Below are 19,884 nucleotides of genomic sequence, written 5' to 3' on the forward strand. Positions count from 1 at the left end.
TGTCAGTAATGTAAAGCAACACGTTGACCTGGTATTAGTCGTATTACTGTCAGTAATGTAAAGCAACACGTTGACCTGGTATTAGTCGTATTACTGTCAGTAATGTAAAGCAACACGTTGACCTGGTATTAGTCGTATTACTGTCAGTAATGGAAAGCAACACGTTGACCTGGTATTAGTCTTATTACTGTCAGTAATGTAAAGCAACACGTTGACCTGGTATTAGTCGTATTACTGTCAGTAATGTAAAGCAACACGTTGACCTGGTATTAGTCGTATTACTGTCAGTAAAGTAAAGCAACACATTGACCTGGTATTAGTCGTATTACTGTCAGTAATGTAAAGCAACACGTTGACCTGGTATTAGTCGTATTACTGTCGGTAATGATAAGCAACACGTTGACCTGGTATTAGTCGTATTACTGTCGGTAATGATAAGCAACACGTTGACCTGGTATTAGTCGTATTACTGTCAGTAATGTAAAGCAACACGTTGACCTGGTATTAGTCGTATTACTGTCAGTAATGATAAGCAACACGTTGACCTGGTATTAGTCGTATTACTGTCAGTAATGATAAGCAACACGTTGACCTGGTATTAGTCGTATTACTGTCACTAATGTAAAGCAACACGTTGACCTGGTATTAGTCGTATTACTGTCAGTAATGATAAGCAACACGTTGACCTGGTATTAGTCGTATTACTGTCAGTAATGATAAGCAACACGTTGACCTGGTATTAGTCGTATTACTGTCAGTAATGTAAAGCAACACGTTGACCTGGTATTAGTCGTATTACTGTCAGTAATGATAAGCAACACGTTGACCTGGTATTAGTCGTATTACTGTCAGTAATGTAAAGCAACACATTGACCTGGTATTAGTCGTATTACTGTCAGTAATGTAAAGCAACACGTTGACCTGGTATTAGTCGTATTACTGTCAGTAATGTAAAGCAACACGTTGACCTGGTATTAGTCGTATTACTGTCAGTAATGTAAAGCAACACGTTGACCTGGTATTAGTCGTATTACTGTCAGTAATGTAAAGCAACACGTTGACCTGGTATTAGTCGTATTACTGTCGGTAATGTAAAGCAACGCGTTGACCTGGTATTAGTCGTATTACTGTCAGTAATGTAAAGCAACACGTTGACCTGGTATTAGTCGTATTACTGTCAGTAATGTAAAGCAACACGTTGACCTGGTATTAGTCGTATTACTGTCGGTAATGTAAAGCAACGCGTTGACCTGGTATTAGTCGTATTACTGTCAGTAATGTAAAGCAACACGTTGACCTGGTATTAGTCGTATTACTGTCAGTAATGTAAAGCAACACGTTGACCTGGTATTAGTCGTATTACTGTCAGTAATGATAAGCAACACGTTGACCTGGTATTAGTCGTATTACTGTCAGTAATGTAAAGCAACACGTTGACCTGGTATTAGTCGTATTACTGTCAGTAATGATAAGCAACACGTTGACCTGGTATTAGTCGTATTACTGTCAGTAATGTAAAGCAACACATTGACCTGGTATTAGTCGTATTACTGTCAGTAATGTAAAGCAACACGTTGACCTGGTATTAGTCGTATTACTGTCAGTAATGTAAAGCAACACGTTGACCTGGTATTAGTCGTATTACTGTCAGTAATGTAAAGCAACACGTTGACCTGGTATTAGTCGTATTACTGTCAGTAATGTAAAGCAACACGTTGACCTGGTATTAGTCGTATTACTGTCGGTAATGTAAAGCAACGCGTTGACCTGGTATTAGTCGTATTACTGTCAGTAATGTAAAGCAACGCGTTGACCTGGTATTAGTCGTATTACTGTCAGTAATGTAAAGCAACACGTTGACCTGGTATTAGTCGTATTACTGTCAGTAATGATAAGCAACACGTTGACCTGGTATTAGTCGTATTACTGTCAGTAATGTAAAGCAACACGTTAACCTGGTATTAGTCATATTACTGTCAATAATGATAAGCAACACGTTGACCTGGTATTAGTCGTATTACTGTCAGTAATGTAAAGCAACACGTTGACCTGGTATTAGTCGTATTACTGTCAGTAAAGTAAAGCAACACATTGACCTGGTATTAGTCGTATTACTGTCAGTAATGTAAAGCAACACGTTGACCTGGTATTAGTCGTATTACTGTCGGTAATGATAAGCAACACGTTGACCTGGTATTAGTCGTATTACTGTCACTAATGTAAAGCAACACGTTGACCTGGTATTAGTCGTATTACTGTCAGTAATGTAAAGCAACACGTTGACCTGGTATTAGTCGTATTACTGTCAGTAATGTAAAGCAACACGTTGACCTGGTATTAGTCGTATTACTGTCAGTAATGTAAAGCAACACGTTGACCTGGTATTAGTCGTATTACTGTCAGTAATGTAAAGCAACACGTTGACCTGGTATTAGTCGTATTACTGTCAGTAATGTAAAGCAACACGTTGACCTGGTATTAGTCGTATTACTGTCAGTAATGGAAAGCAACAAGTTGACCTGGTATTAGTGTTATTACTGTCAGTAATGTAAAGCAACACGTTGACCTGGTATTAGTCGTATTACTGTCAGTAATGTAAAGCAACACGTTGACCTGGTATTAGTCGTATTACTGTCAGTAATGGAAAGCAACACGTTGACCTGGTATTAGTCGTATTACTGTCAGTAATGGAAAGCAACACGTTGACCTGGTATTAGTCGTATTACTGTCAGTAATGGAAAGCAACACGTTGACCTGGTATTAGTCGTATTACTGTCAGTAATGTAAAGCAACACGTTGACCTGGTATTAGTCGTATTACTGTCAGTAATGTAAAGCAACACATTGACCTGGTATTAGTCGTATTACTGTCAGTAATGTAAAGCAACACATTGACCTGGTATTAGTCGTATTACTGTCAGTAATGTAAAGCAACACGTTGACCTGGTATTAGTCGTATTACTGTCAGTAATGTAAAGCAACACGTTGACCTGGTATTAGTCATATTACTGTCAGTAATGTAAAGCAACACGTTGACCTGGTATTAGTCGTATTACTGTCGGTAATGTAAAGCAACACATTGACCTGGTATTAGTCGTATTACTGTCAGTAATGTAAAGCAACACGTTGACCTGGTATTAGTCGTATTACTGTCAGTAATGTAAAGCAACACGTTGACCTGGTATTAGTCGTATTACTGTCAGTAATGTAAAGCAACACGTTGACCTGGTATTAGTCGTATTACTGTCAGTAATGTAAAGCAACACGTTGACCTGGTATTAGTCGTATTACTGTCAGTAATGTAAAGCAACACGTTGACCTGATATTAGTCGTATTACTGTCAGTAATGTAAAGCAACACGTTGACCTGGTATTAGTCGTATTACTGTCAGTAATGTAAAGCAACACGTTGACCTGGTATTAGTCGTATTACTGTCAGTAATGTAAAGCAACACGTTGACCTGGTATTAGTCGTATTACTGTCAGTAATGGAAAGCAACAAGTTGACCTGGTATTAGTGTTATTACTGTCAGTAATGTAAAGCAACACGTTGACCTGGTATTAGTCGTATTACTGTCAGTAATGTAAAGCAACACGTTGACCTGGTATTAGTCGTATTACTGTCAGTAATGTAAAGCAACACGTTGACCTGGTATTAGTCGTATTACTGTCAGTAATGGAAAGCAACACGTTGACCTGGTATTAGTCTTATTACTGTCAGTAATGTAAAGCAACACGTTGACCTGGTATTAGTCGTATTACTGTCAGTAATGTAAAGCAACACGTTGACCTGGTATTAGTCGTATTACTGTCAGTAAAGTAAAGCAACACGTTGACCTGGTATTAGTCGTATTACTGTCAGTAATGTAAAGCAACACGTTGACCTGGTATTAGTCGTATTACTGTCGGTAATGATAAGCAACACGTTGACCTGGTATTAGTCGTATTACTGTCGGTAATGATAAGCAACACGTTGACCTGGTATTAGTCGTATTACTGTCAGTAATGTAAAGCAACACGTTGACCTGGTATTAGTCGTATTACTGTCAGTAATGTAAAGCAACACGTTGACCTGGTATTAGTCGTATTACTGTCAGTAATGTAAAGCAACACGTTGACCTGGTATTAGTCGTATTACTGTCAGTAATGTAAAGCAACACGTTGACCTGGTATTAGTCGTATTACTGTCAGTAATGTAAAGCAACACGTTGACCTGATATTAGTCGTATTACTGTCAGTAATGTAAAGCAACACGTTGACCTGGTATTAGTCGTATTACTGTCAGTAATGTAAAGCAACACGTTGACCTGGTATTAGTCGTATTACTGTCAGTAATGTAAAGCAACACGTTGACCTGGTATTAGTCGTATTACTGTCAGTAATGGAAAGCAACAAGTTGACCTGGTATTAGTGTTATTACTGTCAGTAATGTAAAGCAACACGTTGACCTGGTATTAGTCGTATTACTGTCAGTAATGTAAAGCAACACGTTGACCTGGTATTAGTCGTATTACTGTCAGTAATGTAAAGCAACACGTTGACCTGGTATTAGTCGTATTACTGTCAGTAATGGAAAGCAACACGTTGACCTGGTATTAGTCTTATTACTGTCAGTAATGTAAAGCAACACGTTGACCTGGTATTAGTCGTATTACTGTCAGTAATGTAAAGCAACACGTTGACCTGGTATTAGTCGTATTACTGTCAGTAACGTAAAGCAACACATTGACCTGGTATTAGTCGTATTACTGTCAGTAATGTAAAGCAACACGTTGACCTGGTATTAGTCGTATTACTGTCGGTAATGATAAGCAACACGTTGACCTGGTATTAGTCGTATTACTGTCGGTAATGATAAGCAACACATTGACCTGGTATTAGTCGTATTACTGTCAGTAATGTAAAGCAACACGTTGACCTGGTATTAGTCGTATTACTGTCAGTAATGATAAGCAACACGTTGACCTGGTATTAGTCGTATTACTGTCAGTAATGATAAGCAACACGTTGACCTGGTATTAGTCGTATTACTGTCACTAATGTAAAGCAACACGTTGACCTGGTATTAGTCGTATTACTGTCAGTAATGATAAGCAACACGTTGACCTGGTATTAGTCGTATTACTGTCAGTAATGTAAAGCAACACGTTGACCTGGTATTAGTCGTATTACTGTCAGTAATGATAAGCAACACGTTGACCTGGTATTAGTCGTATTACTGTCAGTAATGTAAAGCAACACATTGACCTGGTATTAGTCGTATTACTGTCAGTAATGTAAAGCAACACGTTGACCTGGTATTAGTCGTATTACTGTCAGTAATGTAAAGCAACACGTTGACCTGGTATTAGTCGTATTACTGTCAGTAATGTAAAGCAACACGTTGACCTGGTATTAGTCGTATTACTGTCAGTAATGTAAAGCAACACGTTGACCTGGTATTAGTCGTATTACTGTCGGTAATGTAAAGCAACGCGTTGACCTGGTATTAGTCGTATTACTGTCAGTAATGTAAAGCAACACGTTGACCTGGTATTAGTCGTATTACTGTCAGTAATGTAAAGCAACACGTTGACCTGGTATTAGTCGTATTACTGTCGGTAATGTAAAGCAACGCGTTGACCTGGTATTAGTCGTATTACTGTCAGTAATGTAAAGCAACACGTTGACCTGGTATTAGTCGTATTACTGTCAGTAATGATAAGCAACACGTTGACCTGGTATTAGTCGTATTACTGTCAGTAATGATAAGCAACACGTTGACCTGGTATTAGTCGTATTACTGTCAGTAATGTAAAGCAACACGTTGACCTGGTATTAGTCGTATTACTGTCAGTAATGATAAGCAACACGTTGACCTGGTATTAGTCGTATTACTGTCAGTAATGTAAAGCAACACATTGACCTGGTATTAGTCGTATTACTGTCAGTAATGTAAAGCAACACGTTGACCTGGTATTAGTCGTATTACTGTCAGTAATGTAAAGCAACACGTTGACCTGGTATTAGTCGTATTACTGTCAGTAATGTAAAGCAACACGTTGACCTGGTATTAGTCGTATTACTGTCAGTAATGTAAAGCAACACGTTGACCTGGTATTAGTCGTATTACTGTCGGTAATGTAAAGCAACGCGTTGACCTGGTATTAGTCGTATTACTGTCAGTAATGTAAAGCAACGCGTTGACCTGGTATTAGTCGTATTACTGTCAGTAATGTAAAGCAACACGTTGACCTGGTATTAGTCGTATTACTGTCAGTAATGATAAGCAACACGTTGACCTGGTATTAGTCGTATTACTGTCAGTAATGTAAAGCAACACGTTAACCTGGTATTAGTCATATTACTGTCAATAATGATAAGCAACACGTTGACCTGGTATTAGTCGTATTACTGTCAGTAATGTAAAGCAACACGTTGACCTGGTATTAGTCGTATTACTGTCAGTAAAGTAAAGCAACACATTGACCTGGTATTAGTCGTATTACTGTCAGTAATGTAAAGCAACACGTTGACCTGGTATTAGTCGTATTACTGTCGGTAATGATAAGCAACACGTTGACCTGGTATTAGTCGTATTACTGTCGGTAATGATAAGCAACACATTGACCTGGTATTAGTCGTATTACTGTCAGTAATGTAAAGCAACACGTTAACCTGGTATTAGTCATATTACTGTCAGTAATGATAAGCAACACGTTGACCTGGTATTAGTCGTATTACTGTCGGTAATGTAAAGCTACACGTTGACCTGGTATTAGTCGTATTACTGTCAGTAATGTAAAGCAACACGTTAACCTGGTATTAGTCATATTACTGTCAGTAATGTAAAGCAACACATTGACCTGGTATTAGTCGTATTACTGTCAGTAATGATAAGCAACACGTTGACCTGGTATTAGTCGTATTACTGCCAGTAATGATAAGCAACACGTTGACCTGGTATTAGTCGTATTACTGTCACTAATGTAAAGCAACACGTTGACCTGGTATTAGTCGTATTACTGTCAGTAATGATAAGCAACACGTTGACCTGGTATTAGTCGTATTACTGTCAGTAATGTAAAGCAACACGTTGACCTGGTATTAGTCGTATTACTGTCAGTAATGATAAGCAACACGTTGACCTGGTATTAGTCGTATTACTGTCAGTAATGTAAAGCAACACATTGACCTGGTATTAGTCGTATTACTGTCAGTAATGTAAAGCAACACGTTGACCTGGTATTAGTCGTATTACTGTCAGTAATGTAAAGCAACACGTTGACCTGGTATTAGTCGTATTACTGTCAGTAATGTAAAGCAACACATTGACCTGGTATTAGTCGTATTACTGTCAGTAATGTAAAGCAACACGTTGACCTGGTATTAGTCGTATTACTGTCGGTAATGTAAAGCAACGCGTTGACCTGGTATTAGTCGTATTACTGTCAGTAATGTAAAGCAACACGTTGACCTGGTATTAGTCGTATTACTGTCAGTAATGTAAAGCAACACGTTGACCTGGTATTAGTCGTATTACTGTCGGTAATGTAAAGCAACGCGTTGACCTGGTATTAGTCGTATTACTGTCAGTAATGTAAAGCAACACGTTGACCTGGTATTAGTCGTATTACTGTCAGTAATGATAAGCAACACGTTGACCTGGTATTAGTCGTATTACTGTCAGTAATGTAAAGCAACACGTTGACCTGGTATTAGTCGTATTACTGTCAGTAATGATAAGCAACACGTTGACCTGGTATTAGTCGTATTACTGTCAGTAATGTAAAGCAACACATTGACCTGGTATTAGTCGTATTACTGTCAGTAATGTAAAGCAACACGTTGACCTGGTATTAGTCGTATTACTGTCAGTAATGTAAAGCAACACGTTGACCTGGTATTAGTCGTATTACTGTCAGTAATGTAAAGCAACACGTTGACCTGGTATTAGTCGTATTACTGTCAGTAATGTAAAGCAACACGTTGACCTGGTATTAGTCGTATTACTGTCAGTAATGTAAAGCAACACGTTGACCTGGTATTAGTCGTATTACTGTCGGTAATGTAAAGCAACGCGTTGACCTGGTATTAGTCGTATTACTGTCAGTAATGTAAAGCAACGCGTTGACCTGGTATTAGTCGTATTACTGTCAGTAATGATAAGCAACACGTTGACCTGGTATTAGTCGTATTACTGTCAGTAATGATAAGCAACACGTTGACCTGGTATTAGTCGTATTACTGTCAGTAATGTAAAGCAACACGTTGACCTGGTATTAGTCGTATTACTGTCAGTAATGATAAGCAACACGTTGACCTGGTATTAGTCGTATTACTGTCAGTAATGTAAAGCAACACATTGACCTGGTATTAGTCGTATTACTGTCAGTAATGTAAAGCAACACGTTGACCTGGTATTAGTCGTATTACTGTCAGTAATGTAAAGCAACACGTTGACCTGGTATTAGTCGTATTACTGTCAGTAATGTAAAGCAACACATTGACCTGGTATTAGTCGTATTACTGTCAGTAATGTAAAGCAACACGTTGACCTGGTATTAGTCGTATTACTGTCAGTAATGTAAAGCAACACGTTGACCTGGTATTAGTCGTATTACTGTCGGTAATGTAAAGCAACGCGTTGACCTGGTATTAGTGTTATTACTGTCAGTAATGTAAAGCAACACGTTGACCTGGTATTAGTCGTATTACTGTCAGTAATGTAAAGCAACACGTTGACCTGGTATTAGTCGTATTACTGTCAGTAATGTAAAGCAACACGTTGACCTGGTATTAGTCGTATTACTGTCAGTAATGGAAAGCAACACGTTGACCTGGTATTAGTCTTATTACTGTCAGTAATGTAAAGCAACACGTTGACCTGGTATTAGTCGTATTACTGTCAGTAATGTAAAGCAACACGTTGACCTGGTATTAGTCGTATTACTGTCAGTAAAGTAAAGCAACACATTGACCTGGTATTAGTCGTATTACTGTCAGTAATGTAAAGCAACACGTTGACCTGGTATTAGTCGTATTACTGTCGGTAATGATAAGCAACACGTTGACCTGGTATTAGTCGTATTACTGTCGGTAATGATAAGCAACACATTGACCTGGTATTAGTCGTATTACTGTCAGTAATGTAAAGCAACACGTTAACCTGGTATTAGTCATATTACTGTCAATAATGATAAGCAACACGTTGACCTGGTATTAGTCGTATTACTGTCAGTAATGTAAAGCAACACGTTGACCTGGTATTAGTCGTATTACTGTCAGTAAAGTAAAGCAACACATTGACCTGGTATTAGTCGTATTACTGTCAGTAATGTAAAGCAACACGTTGACCTGGTATTAGTCGTATTACTGTCGGTAATGATAAGCAACACGTTGACCTGGTATTAGTCGTATTACTGTCGGTAATGATAAGCAACACATTGACCTGGTATTAGTCGTATTACTGTCAGTAATGTAAAGCAACACGTTAACCTGGTATTAGTCATATTACTGTCAGTAATGATAAGCAACACGTTGACCTGGTATTAGTCGTATTACTGTCGGTAATGTAAAGCTACACGTTGACCTGGTATTAGTCGTATTACTGTCAGTAATGTAAAGCAACACGTTAACCTGGTATTAGTCATATTACTGTCAGTAATGTAAAGCAACACATTGACCTGGTATTAGTCGTATTACTGTCAGTAATGATAAGCAACACGTTGACCTGGTATTAGTCGTATTACTGCCAGTAATGATAAGCAACACGTTGACCTGGTATTAGTCGTATTACTGTCACTAATGTAAAGCAACACGTTGACCTGGTATTAGTCGTATTACTGTCAGTAATGATAAGCAACACGTTGACCTGGTATTAGTCGTATTACTGTCAGTAATGTAAAGCAACACATTGACCTGGTATTAGTCGTATTACTGTCAGTAATGTAAAGCAACACGTTGACCTGGTATTAGTCGTATTACTGTCAGTAATGTAAAGCAACACGTTGACCTGGTATTAGTCGTATTACTGTCAGTAATGTAAAGCAACACATTGACCTGGTATTAGTCGTATTACTGTCAGTAATGTAAAGCAACACGTTGACCTGGTATTAGTCGTATTACTGTCAGTAATGTAAAGCAACACGTTGACCTGGTATTAGTCGTATTACTGTCGGTAATGTAAAGCAACGCGTTGACCTGGTATTAGTGTTATTACTGTCAGTAATGTAAAGCAACACGTTGACCTGGTATTAGTCGTATTACTGTCAGTAATGTAAAGCAACACGTTGACCTGGTATTAGTCGTATTACTGTCAGTAATGTAAAGCAACACATTGACCTGGTATTAGTCGTATTACTGTCAGTAATGTAAAGCAACACGTTGACCTGGTATTAGTCGTATTACTGTCAGTAATGTAAAGCAACACATTGACCTGGTATTAGTCGTATTACTGTCAGTAATGTAAAGCAACACATTGACCTGGTATTAGTCGTATTACTGTCGGTAATGTAAAGCAACGCGTTGACCTGGTATTAGTCGTATTACTGTCAGTAATGTAAAGCAACACGTTGACCTGGTATTAGTCGTATTACTGTCAGTAATGATAAGCAACACGTTGACCTGGTATTAGTCGTATTACTGTCAGTAATGTAAAGCAACACGTTGACCTGGTATTAGTCGTATTACTGTCAGTAATGTAAAGCAACACGTTGACCTGGTATTAGTCGTATTACTGTCAGTAATGTAAAGCAACACATTGACCTGGTATTAGTCGTATTACTGTCAGTAATGTAAAGCAACACGTTGACCTGGTATTAGTCGTATTACTGTCAGTAATGTAAAGCAACACGTTGACCTGGTATTAGTCGTATTACTGTCAGTAATGTAAAGCAACACATTGACCTGGTATTAGTCGTATTACTGTCAGTAATGTAAAGCAACACATTGACCTGGTATTAGTCGTATTACTGTCGGTAATGTAAAGCAACGCGTTGACCTGGTATTAGTCGTATTACTGTCGGTAATGTAAAGCAACGCGTTGACCTGGTATTAGTCGTATTACTGTCAGTAATGTAAAGCAACACGTTGACCTGGTATTAGTCGTATTACTGTCAGTAATGTAAAGCAACGCGTTGACCTGGTATTAGTGTTATTACTGTCAGTAATGTAAAGCAACACGTTGACCTGGTATTAGTCGTATTACTGTCAGTAATGTAAAGCAACACGTTGACCTGGTATTAGTCGTATTACTGTCAGTAATGTAAAGCAACACGTTGACCTGGTATTAGTCGTATTACTGTCAGTAATGTAAAGCAACACGTTGACCTGGTATTAGTCGTATTTCTGTCTGTGGCAGATGTTTCACCGTGCTTTGACCACTGAACTACTGTATTTTGCCATGTTGTCTCTCTGTTCCTGTCTCAGATTGAGTCCATGATGGTGGAGCTGCAGAGACTAAAGCAGAAGGCTATCCTGGAGGATGAGTATGACTCAGGTGAGGGAACATTCAAATATATACTTTGTGTGACACTAAGACATCTGCTAATTTTATGTTGTCTCAGGGCCGGCGTTATAGGTGGCCTTAGAGGGCCTGGCCCGTCCTACCGTACCTCCTTACCCATCTGATGCTGTCTGGACAGGGAAACAGCACCTCTCTGTCTCAGGATGTGTAGACCATGTATCTGATGCTGTCTGGACAGTGAAACAGCGCCTCTCTGTCTCAGTATGTGTAAACCATGTATCTGATGCTGTCTGGACTAAAAGAGTATGGCATGTCATACTATTTATGTCCAGACAGCAGCAGCTACATGGTCTACACATACTGAGACAGAAGGGTCCTGTTTCGTTCACTCAGATGTTTTCTCCGGTGAAAACCAGCTCGATTCGGTCTTATGTAGCTAAATTTGAAATTGTGTTTTTTACATTGGATCAAAGTATAGACTCAGAGCTAGAAAAATGGTATATCAAACACTACAGTTGAGGAACAATGGGAAAGTAATTCTGCTTTGAAAGTTGATAAACTTGTAACTCCACTTTTGAGAAAATGACCCTTGAATGTTTTGGTACACCTACTGAAGAGTCTCCACCCATTTAGCATCATTCACACCCTCTTAAGCTTTAGCCCCCCTCGTTTCTTTAAGGATTCACATGTGAGGCCATGTGCTAAACAGAGTGAGTACAGCAGTGTAGTAAACAACCAAAGATTTCAAGACTTAAAGCTGGTTTATACTATGTCTATCGACATGTCTGTATACACTTGTCGCAGTGACATCATGAACATTCTATTTAGTCCAACATCAAACTTGTCGTTGTCGTTATGAAAAAGTATGAACACAAAAACGACAGTCTGCATGACATCAGCAGCCTGGTGGTCCAAAATACCTTAACTGGTGTATTTTAACACCAATAAACCCATCCGTTTAAAAATAAATTCAGTATATGTCAATCTAGTAAACCAGGCAACTGAAAGAAACTTTCTAAATAATGTTTTGGTTCGTTTCTAGCTTGTTAACTAGCTAGCTAACGTTAACGTTAACCACATCATACAGCTAACATTGTCTTAACTATAGCTAAGGTGTATTCATTTTTCACAGGAAAATAAACTCACAACAAGATCATTATTTGCAAGTAAATGGCTAGACAATTACATAAAATAGCTTACGGTTGTGAGTGTGACTAAATATAAGCAGGGCATTCTACCTGAGAAATTCTGAACTTGGACACTGTCTCGTTGGCCTAACATTAAATCCTAATTTGACTTTGGTGCAGGTCATGTTGCTCTTCACATTACCGTCTCTGGTAAAAACAAACTATATCAAATAAAATCTAAGATTATTTGTCACGTGCGCCGAATACAACAGGTATGGACCTTACAGTGAAATGCTTACTTACAGGCTCTAACCAATAGTGCAAAAAAGGTATTAGGTGAACAATAGGTAAGTAAAGAAATAAAACAGTAAAAAGACAGTGGAAAAATAACAGTAGCGAGGCTATATACAGTAGCGAGGCTATATACAGTAGCGAGGCTATAAAGGTAGCGAGGCTATAAAAGTAGCGAGGCTACATACAGACACCGGTTAGTCAGGCTGATTGAGGTAGTATGTACATGTAGATATGGTTAAAGTGACTATGCATATATGATGAACAGAGAGTAGCAGTAGTGTAAAAGAGGGGGTGGTGGGTGGCGGGACTCAATGCAGATAGCCTGGTTAGCCAATGTGCACTGGTTGGTCGGCCCAATTGAGGTAGTATGTACATGAATGTATAGTTAAAGTGACTATGCATTTATGATACACAAAGAGTAGCAGCAGCGTAAAAGAGGGGTTGGGGGGGGGGGCTCACAATGCAAATAGTCTGGGTAGCCATTTGATTACCTGTTCAGGAGTCTTATGGCTTGGGGGTAAAAACTGTTGAGAAGCCTTTTTGTCCTAGACTTGGAACTCCGGTACCGCTTGCCATGCGGTAGTAGAGAGAACAGTCTATGACTGGGGTGGCTGGGGTCTTTGACAATTTTTAGGGCCTTCCTCTGATACCGCCTGGTGTAGAGGTCCTGGATGGCAGTTAGCTTAGCCCCAGTGATGTACTGGGCCGTACGCACTACCCTCTGTAGTCCCTTGTGGTCGGAAGCCGAGCAATTGCCAAACCAGGCAGTGATGCAACCAGTCAGGATGCTCTCGATGCTGCAGCTGTAGAACCTTTTGAGGATCTCAGGACCCATGCCAAATCTTTTTAATTTCCTGAGGGGGAATAGGCTTTGTTGTGCCCTCTTCATGACTGTCTTGGTGTGTTTGGACCATTCTAGTTTGTTGTTGATGTGGACACCAAGGAACTTGATGCTCTCAACCTGCTCCACTACAGCCTTGTCGATGAGAATCACGGATGCTATGATTGCCCTTAGTTTGAAGATGTAATCCGGAGACAGTGGTTTTATACAACAGCCTTCTGTGTGTTCTCTTTTCGACTCCGTCTGCATATTTGCAATCAAAAGCCAGAATTTTCTCCATCTCCTTAGCTATCATACTCTCCTTCCACAGGACATTCCACTGACTTCAAGACTCGGTCCTACAGAAAGTGGAGAGCATTAGCAACACTTTTTCAATTCTTCTTTAATAAAAGCAGTGTTAGAAAAGATTACCTACACATACTGAGCTGCTCATGTTATAGACGAAGCATGCTACATGCCTTTTTCCATGGCTAAACCAACTAGGCTTGTAATTTAACAATTGTATTCATATTTACAAATGGCATACAAGTTTGTTATTAAGGCACATGAAAGGTCACATGTTCCGTAAGGCATTTCTGCCAAAAAAAACACATTTTGATAAAAAATGTATGTTTACGTACAAATGCCTCTCCTGTGAAGTAGTGACGTGCTCTTAGTTTCCTGAAACGAGTCACAAATGGTAGAGGGAGCCATTGTAAACTAGCTAGCTAACGTTAGGAAAGTCATTTCATTCTTATCTCTCTTTATGGCACTTCATATTTCTAACAAAGTTGAGGCTGTTGTAATTGCATCAGTGATTTTAGACATGTATTACAACCCAACCAACACATCGTCTTTGAAACAGAAATCGATTAATATTGGGACTGATCCAGATGATGTCATGATGATGACAGACTGAATTGACTAACTATGTCAGAGAAACTATGTCAAATCAAATCATGGTCACATACACATGGTTAGCAGATGTTAATGTGAGTGTAGCGAAATGCTTGTGCTTCTAGTTCCGACAGTGCAGTAATATCTAACAAGTCATCTAACAATTTCACAACAACTAACTTATACACACACATCTAAAAGGGTGAATGAGAATATGTACATGTAAATATATGGATGAGCGATGGCCGAGCGGCATAGGCAAGGTGCAATAGATGGTATAAAATACAGTATATACATGCAGTTGCTTGCGAAAGTATTCACCCCCCTTGACATTTTTCCTATTTTGTTGCCTTACAACCTGAAATTAAAATTTATTTTTGGGGGGGGATTGTATCATTTGATTTACACAACATGCCGACCACTTTGAAGATGCAAAATAATTTTTCTTGTGAAACAAACAGGAAATAAGACAAAAAAACGGAAAACTTGAGTGTGCATAACTATTCACCCCCCCATAGTCAATACTTTGTAGAGTCACCTTTTGCAGCAATTACAGCTGCAAGTCTCTTGGGGTATGTCTCTATAAGCTTGGCACATCTAGCCACTGGGATTTTTGCCTATTCTTCAAGGCAAAACTGCTCCAGCTCCTTCAAGTTGGATGGGTTCCGCTGGTGTACAGAAATCTTTAAGTCATACCACAGACTCTCAATTGGATTGAGGTCTGGGCTTTGACTAGGCCATTCCAAGACATTTAAATGTTTCCCCTTAAACCACTCAAATGTTGCTTTAGCAGTATGTTTAGGGTCATTGTCCTGCTGGAAGGTGAATCTCTGTCCCAGTCTCAAATCTCTAGAAGACTGAAGAAGGTTTCCCTCAAGAATTTCCCTGTATTTAGCGCCATCCATCATTCCTTCAATTCTGACCAGCTTCCCAGTCCCTGTCGATGAAAAACACCCGCACAGCATGATGCTGCCACCATCCTGCTTCACTGTGGGGATGGAATTCACGGGGAGATGAGAGGTATTGGGTTTGCGCTAGACATAGCGTTTTCCTTAATGGCCAAAAAGCTCAATTTTAGTCTCATCTGACCAGAGTACCTTCTTCCATATGTTTGGGGAGTCTCCCACATTACTTTTGGCGAACACCAAACATGTTTGCTTATTTATTTCTTTAAGCAATGGCTTTTTTTGGCCACTCTTCCATAAAGCCCAGCTCGGTGGAGTGTACGGCTTAAAGTGGTCCTATGGACAGATACTCCAATCTCCGCTGTGGAGCTTTGCAGCTCCTTCAGGGTTATCTTTGGTCTCTTTGTTGCCTCTCTGATTATTGCCGTCCTTGCCTGGTCAGTGAGTTTTGGTGGACGGCCCTCTCTTGGCAGGTTTGTGTGGTGCCATATTCTTTCAATTTTTTTATAATGGATTTAATGGTGCTCCGTGGGATGTTCAAAGTTCCGGATATTTTTTTTATAACCAAACCCTGATCTGTACTTTTCAAAAACGTTGTCCCTGACGTGTTTGGAGAGCTCCTTGGTCTTCATGGTGCCGCTTGCTTGGTGGTGGCCCTTGCTTTGTGGTGTTGCAGGCTCTGAGGCCTTTCAGAACAGGTGTATATACACTGAGATCATGTGACAGATCATGTGACACTTAGATTGCAAACAGGTGGACTTTATTTAACAAATGATGTGACTTCTGAAGGTAATTGGTTGCACCAGATCTTATTTAGGGGCTTCATAGCAAAGAGGGTGAATACATATGCACGCACCACTTTTCCATTTTTATCATTTTTTTTTTTTTTTTAACAAGTAATTTTTTCAATTTCACTTCACCAATTTGGACTATTTTGTGTATGTCCATTACATGAAATCCAAATAAAAATCTATTTAAATTACAGGTTGTAATGCAACAAAATAGGAAAAACGCCAAGGGGGATGAATACTTTTGCAAGGCACTGTATGATATATGAGTAATGTAGGATGTGTAAACATTATTAAAGTGGCATTATTTAATGTGGCAGTGTTTGAAGTGACTAGTGATCCATTTATTAAAGTTATTGGGTCTCAATGTAGGTAGCAGCAGTTAGTGATGGCTATTTAGCAGTCTTGATGGCCTTGAGATAGAAGCAGTTTTTCAGTCTCTCGGTCCCAGCTTTGATACACTGACGAGATGGTCTCCACTCTTAACAATAGTAGTTGTTGTTCCACAGGTGAGAAGGCAGGCGGTCTGCTTATCATTCTGCTCATCGCTGTACTCCCACATGGACAGGTGAGAAGGCAGGCGGTCTGCTTATCATTCTGCTCATCGCTGTACTCCCACATGGACAGGTGAGAAGGCAGGCGGTCTGCTTATCATTCTGCTCATCGCTGTACTCCCACATGGACAGGTGAGAAGGCAGGCGGTCTGCTTATCATTCTGCTCATCGCTGTACTCCCACATGGACAGATTTTGACAGGAGTGGACCCTCTCGCCTCTTTCTCTCTGCTAGCGTTGACAGATACAGCTCGAGTGACATCGAGAAATGTAGTTTTTTCCCAACTCCCGCCCACTGGATGAGATCTGTGGAGGTTGGTTGGCGAATAACAGAAGGTGCTGTGAGAGGACAGGAGGTGACAGGATGAGAGGAGGGTGATGCCGTTTGGGATGGGGAAATCTTAACACGTCTCTAGAGTCTCTCGAGTCCTACAGCTCAAGTCCAAGACGGGGGCAAGTGTTTTTCATTTTGCCAAGTCAAAATGTGCGACTGGAGTAGAACTCGAGTCCACCTCTCTGAATACTGTAGTATTTATTAACCATAGTATACTGTAGTATTTAACCATAGTATACTGTAGTATTTAACCATAGTATACTGTAGTATTTAACCATAGTATACTGTAGTATTTAACCATAGTATACTGTAGTATTTAACCATAGTATACTGTAGTGTTTAACCATAGTATACTGTAGTATTTAACCATAGAATACTGTAGTGTTTAACCATAGAATACTGTAGTATTTAACCATAGTATACTGTAGTATTTATTAACCATAGTATACTGTAGTATTTAACCATAGTATACTGTAGTGTTTAACCATAGTATACTGTAGTGTTTAACCATAGAATACTGTAGTATTTAACCATAGTATACTGTAGTATTTATTAACCATAGTATACTGTAGTATTTATTAACCATAGTATACTGTAGTGTTTAACCATAGTATACTGTAGTGTTTAACCATAGTATACTGTAGTGTTTAACCATAGAATACTGTAGTATTTAACCATAGAATACTGTAGTATTTATTAACCATAGTATACTGTAGTGTTTAACCATAGAATACTGTAGTGTTTGACCATAGAATACTGTAGTATTTGACCATAGTATACTGTTGTATTTGACCATAGTATACTGTAGTGTTTGACCATAGTATACTGTAGTATTTAACCATAGTATACTGTAGTGTTTAACCATAGTATACTGTAGTGTTTGACCATAGAATACTGTAGTATTTAACCATAGTATACTGTAGTATTTATTCATGTTGGCTGATCTAATGCAACTTCTTGTCTGACTTTAGGCTATATAGAGATCATTTTGGTAATGTAGTGTATGTGGACAGCTGCTAGTTGAACATCTCATTCCAAAATCATGGACATTAATATAGAGTTGGTCCCCCCTTTACTGTTATAACAGCCTCCACTCTTCTGGGAAGGCTTTCCACTAGATCTTGGAACATTGCTCCATTCAGCCACAAGACCATTAGTGAGGTCGAGCACTGATGTTGGGCGATTAAGCCTCTCTGTAGTGGAGAGGCCAGTAGTAGTGGAGAGGCCAGTAGTAGTGGAGAGGCCAGTAGTAGTAGTGGAGAGGCCAGTAGTAGTAGTGGAGAGGCCAGTAGTAGTAGTGGAGAGGCCAGTAGTAGTAGTGGAGAGGCCAGTAGTAGTAGTGGAGAGGCCAGTAGTAGTAGTGGAGAGGCCAGTAGTAGTAGTGGAGAGGCCAGTAGTAGTAGTGGAGAGGCCAGTAGTAGTAGTGGAGAGGCCAGTAGTAGTAGTGGAGAGGCCAGTAGTAGTAGTGGAGAGGCCAGTAGTAGTAGTGGAGAGGCCAGTAGTAGTAGTGGAGAGGCCAGTAGTAGTAGTGGAGAGGCCAGTAGTAGTAGTGGAGAGGCCAGTAGTAGTAGTGGAGAGGCCAGTAGTAGTAGTGGAGGGGCCAGTAGTAGTAGTGGAGAGGCCAGTAGTAGTAGTGGAGAGGCCAGTAGTAGTAGTGGAGAGGCCAGTAGTAGTAGTGGAGAGGCCAGTAGTAGTAGTGGAGAGGCCAGTAGTAGTAGTGGAGAGGCCAGTAGTAGTAGTGGAGAGGCCAGTAGTAGTAGTGGAGAGGCCAGTAGTAGTAGTGGAGAGGCCAGTAGTAGTAGTGGAGAGGCCAGTAGTAGTAGTGCAGAGGCCAATAGTAGTAGTAGTGCAGAGGCCAATAGTAGTAGTAGTGCAGAGGCCAATAGTAGTAGTAGTGCAGAGGCCAATAGTAGTAGTAGTGCAGAGGCCAATAGTAGTAGTAGTGCAGAGGCCAATAGTAGTAGTAGTGCAGAGGCCAATAGTAGTAGTAGTGCAGAGGCCAATAGTAGTAGTAGTGCAGAGGCCAATAGTAGTAGTAGTGCAGAGGCCAATAGTAGTAGTAGTGCAGAGGCCAATAGTAGTAGTAGTGCAGAGGCCAATAGTAGTAGTAGTGCAGAGGCCAATAGTAGTAGTAGTGCAGAGGCCAATAGTAGTAGTAGTGCAGAGGCCAATAGTAGTAGTAGTGCAGAGGCCAATAGTAGTAGTAGTGCAGAGGCCAATAGTAGTAGTAGTGCAGAGGCCAATAGTAGTAGTAGTGCAGAGGCCAATAGTAGTAGTAGTGCAGAGGCCAATAGTAGTAGTAGTGCAGAGGCCAATAGTAGTAGTAGTGCAGAGGCCAATAGTAGTAGTAGTGCAGAGGCCAATAGTAGTAGTAGTGCAGAGGCCAATAGTAGTAGTAGTGCAGAGGCCAATAGTAGTAGTAGTGCAGAGGCCAATAGTAGTAGTAGTGCAGAGGCCAATAGTAGTAGTAGTGCAGAGGCCAATAGTAGTAGTAGTGCAGAGGCCAATAGTAGTAGTAGTGCAGAGGCCAATAGTAGTAGTAGTGCAGAGGCCAATAGTAGTAGTAGTGCAGAGGCCAATAGTAGTAGTAGTGCAGAGGCCAATAGTAGTAGTAGTGCAGAGGCCAATAGTAGTAGTAGTGCAGAGGCCAATAGTAGTAGTAGTGCAGAGGCCAATAGTAGTAGTAGTGCAGAGGCCAATAGTAGTAGTAGTGCAGAGGCCA

At 39.9% G+C, this 19,884-nt stretch overlaps 1 protein-coding gene across 5 annotated transcripts in view; it reads left to right on the forward strand.

Moving 5' to 3' along the window:
- Nucleotides 1-19,884, forward strand: part of disc1 (DISC1 scaffold protein) — a 107,519-nt gene that overhangs the window by 33,793 nt on the left and 53,842 nt on the right. For all 5 annotated transcript variants that reach the window (XR_011676056.1, XM_071409287.1, XM_071409289.1 and 2 more), the window contains one exon: nucleotides 11,408-11,477. Coding sequence is in view for 4 of the 5 variants with exons in the window: in XM_071409287.1 (XP_071265388.1) it covers nucleotides 11,408-11,477 (70 nt within the window). In the remaining variant the exon portion in view is untranslated. The remainder of the gene's footprint in view (nucleotides 1-11,407; nucleotides 11,478-19,884) is intronic.

Source organism: Salvelinus alpinus, chromosome 7 (assembly GCF_045679555.1).
Source record: "Salvelinus alpinus chromosome 7, SLU_Salpinus.1, whole genome shotgun sequence".
NCBI lineage: Eukaryota > Metazoa > Chordata > Actinopteri > Salmoniformes > Salmonidae > Salvelinus > Salvelinus alpinus.